General features: G+C 52.8%; 1 protein-coding gene across 2 annotated transcripts in view; it reads left to right on the top strand.

Annotated features, from left to right (window-relative positions):
• Nucleotides 1-1,565, top strand: part of WDR60 (WD repeat domain 60) — a 44,480-nt gene extending 42,915 nt beyond the window's left edge. The window contains exon 25 of one of the 2 annotated variants that reach the window (XM_029234345.1): nucleotides 867-1,565. In XM_029234345.1, the coding sequence (XP_029090178.1) occupies nucleotides 867-1,041 (175 nt within the window). In that variant the 3' untranslated portion in view covers nucleotides 1,042-1,565. The remainder of the gene's footprint in view (nucleotides 1-866) is intronic. The other variant, XM_029234346.1, reaches the window with a different exon arrangement.
• The last annotated feature ends 1,010 nt before the right edge of the window (nucleotides 1,566-2,575 follow it).

Here is a 2,575-nt window from a genome sequence, read left to right on the forward strand (position 1 = left end):
ACACACACACACACACACACACACACACACACACACACACACACACATATATATACACAAAACATATTCTTTATCCATTCATCCCTTGATGGACACTTAGGTTGTTTCCATGTCTTGGCTCTTGTGAATAATGCTGCACTGGACATGGGAGTGCAGATATCTCTTCGAGATAGTGGCTTCATTTTCTTTGGATAAATACCCAGGAGTGGAATTGCTGGATTGTATGTTGGCTCTATTTTTAATTCTTGAGAAACCTCCACACTGTTCTCCATTGTGTCTGCACCAATTTACATTCCCACCAGCAGTGCAGGAGGGCTCCCTTTTCTCCACACCCTCTCCAGCATTTGTTATTTCTTATCTTTTTGATGATGGCCATTCTGACAGGTGTGAGGTGATAGCTCATTGTGGTTTTGATTTGCATTTCCCTGGTGATTAATGATGTTGAGCATCTTTTCACTTGTCTGTTGGCCATCTGTGTGTCTTCTTTGGAAAAATTTCTGTTTAGATCTTCTGCCCATTTTGTAATTGGATTGCTTGGTTTTTCTGCTATTGAGTTATATGAGATCTTTATGTTTTGGTTATTAACCCCCTAACAGATGTATGATTGGCAAATACTTTCTCCCATTCTGTAGGTTGCCCTTTCATTTTGCTTCTGGTTTCTTTTGCTGTGCAGAAGCTGCTTCGTAGTCCCACCTGTTTGCTTCTGTTGCCTTTGCTTTTGGAGCCAGATCCAAAGTCATCCCCAGGCTGATGCCAAGGAGCTCCTCCCCCCTGTGTTTACAGCGTTTTTCCTCTTCCTGCTCCCCCCTGGGAAGGTGGGTAATCGGGAGACTCAGGATCACACGGCGTGTGCTTCTCGATTTCAGGCTGGTGGCCATGACTGTCATGGGTGAAGCAGAGAAGACCCGCAGTGGCTTCCTGGCCCTGGTGCTGGCCAGAGCCTCAGGCGACGTGGACGTCCAGTACTTGCGGCGGGAGTGGGTGGCCCCGGTGGGCGACGAGCTGCAGAGGCTGCGGCTGCTGCTGCGGGAAGCCCTGTAGGTCATGGGGTGCCGCGAGGAAGCCGTGTGGTGACCCCGATGTTACAGCTGATGGGTGTACATTCGTGTAGATAGAAGGCGTGTGTCTGTCCAGAGTTCATTTTTCAAGAATGTCACTTCAATATGCCATAAATAAATTACTATTTTTGAATGGAAACAGCAGACATTTTAGTGTATACTGAACTTCAAAGGCAACAGAGAGCCAGGTAGGATGCTCTTTTCCAAGAATATTTCTACTGATTTTCAGAGCAGCTTTAAAATATTGTAACATTTATTACTAGATTTTTAAACAATCCAAATAAAAATGCATTTAATGAACAGTTTTCTTAGTCATACATAAAATGACATATTCACAGGTTTAAATTAAAGGACTGACTGCTGAAATGACCTCCCACCTGTGTTTCTTTGATACTTTGTTGGACTTCCGCTGGTAATGTTGGGATGTCTGTTCAGACACATTTGCACTATGCTTTATTATTAAAAATTAGTTTTGTCTAAAGATGATGCAAATATATAAATTCTCTTAATTGTACAGTTATAGGGATTTAAGGACAGGAGAATTCTGGGGTGACGGCCTTTGCCTACACCCAGTGTCACTGACACAGTGACAGGTGAGCGTTCAGTGGGGGGCAGGTTTGTTCTCTCTGGGCCACATGTGTCTGCTGCTTCGCCAGCGATGGGATGGTTTCACCCCAGAACTGGGACCAGGCAGAGAACAGTCAGGCTCCTAGGGCCTGGGGCACCCTCAGCAGGCCAGCACCCGGCGCTGTTCACCGAGTTTCTCATGAATCCCTGAACTTCCCATCGTCCTCTTAGGATGCTGCGCCCTGCCTACACCTCAGAACTGCGGCGCTGCCCAGATCCCGCCAAGGACCAGGAACCGGGCGACGCGACCTGCGGGCACGGAGGCGTCGGGCCTTGACGGCCCACCGTGGGGTCCATGCGGGCCCCCTGCGCTCGCCTCCTGCGCCACTGGAGCTCGGCGCCCGGCACGCCTCGTGTCCAGCGCCGCGGGGTGAAGAGGGGTCGGGTGGTGTCGCGGGGGGGGGTCCGGGCGCTCACCTGGACGGTGTCCAGTGGGTGCCTCCCGTGGGTGACCTTCGTGGGAGCCCCTCGCGGCAGCCCCCCACCCCAGCGGCTCCCCGGGGGTTTCTCGCGGGTCCAGTCCAGGGTCTCCTCCACCCAGGTTTGGGCTCCATCCTCGAGACTCGCGGACCCGCCCGCCGAGGCCTTTGCTCCTTCCGCGCGACCGGTCCCGGGAAACAGCAAATGAGAGTGTCGTGTCGTGTCGTGTCAATTCCCAGGGAACCAACAGAGTCTCAAACGGGTGGAAGTGAACAGTGGAAAGCAGAGGCCAGAGAGGGCGACCCCCGTGCAGGCGACGCTCCCCAGCCCCGCATCCAGCTCCCCGCCCCCCTCTCCCCCGAGAGACCGAGACCTGGTCGCGCAGACCGCCACACGGGACCCGCCCCGGAGCCCCGGAGTCCGCTCCACTGCCCGGGTCAGCAGCAGCCTCCCGCAAGGCCAGCTCCACT

Source organism: Monodon monoceros, unplaced genomic scaffold, assembly GCF_005190385.1.
Source record: "Monodon monoceros isolate NGI ecotype Baffin Bay Population unplaced genomic scaffold, NGI_Narwhal_1 Super_Scaffold_2, whole genome shotgun sequence".
NCBI classification, from domain to species: Eukaryota; Metazoa; Chordata; class Mammalia; order Artiodactyla; family Monodontidae; genus Monodon; species Monodon monoceros.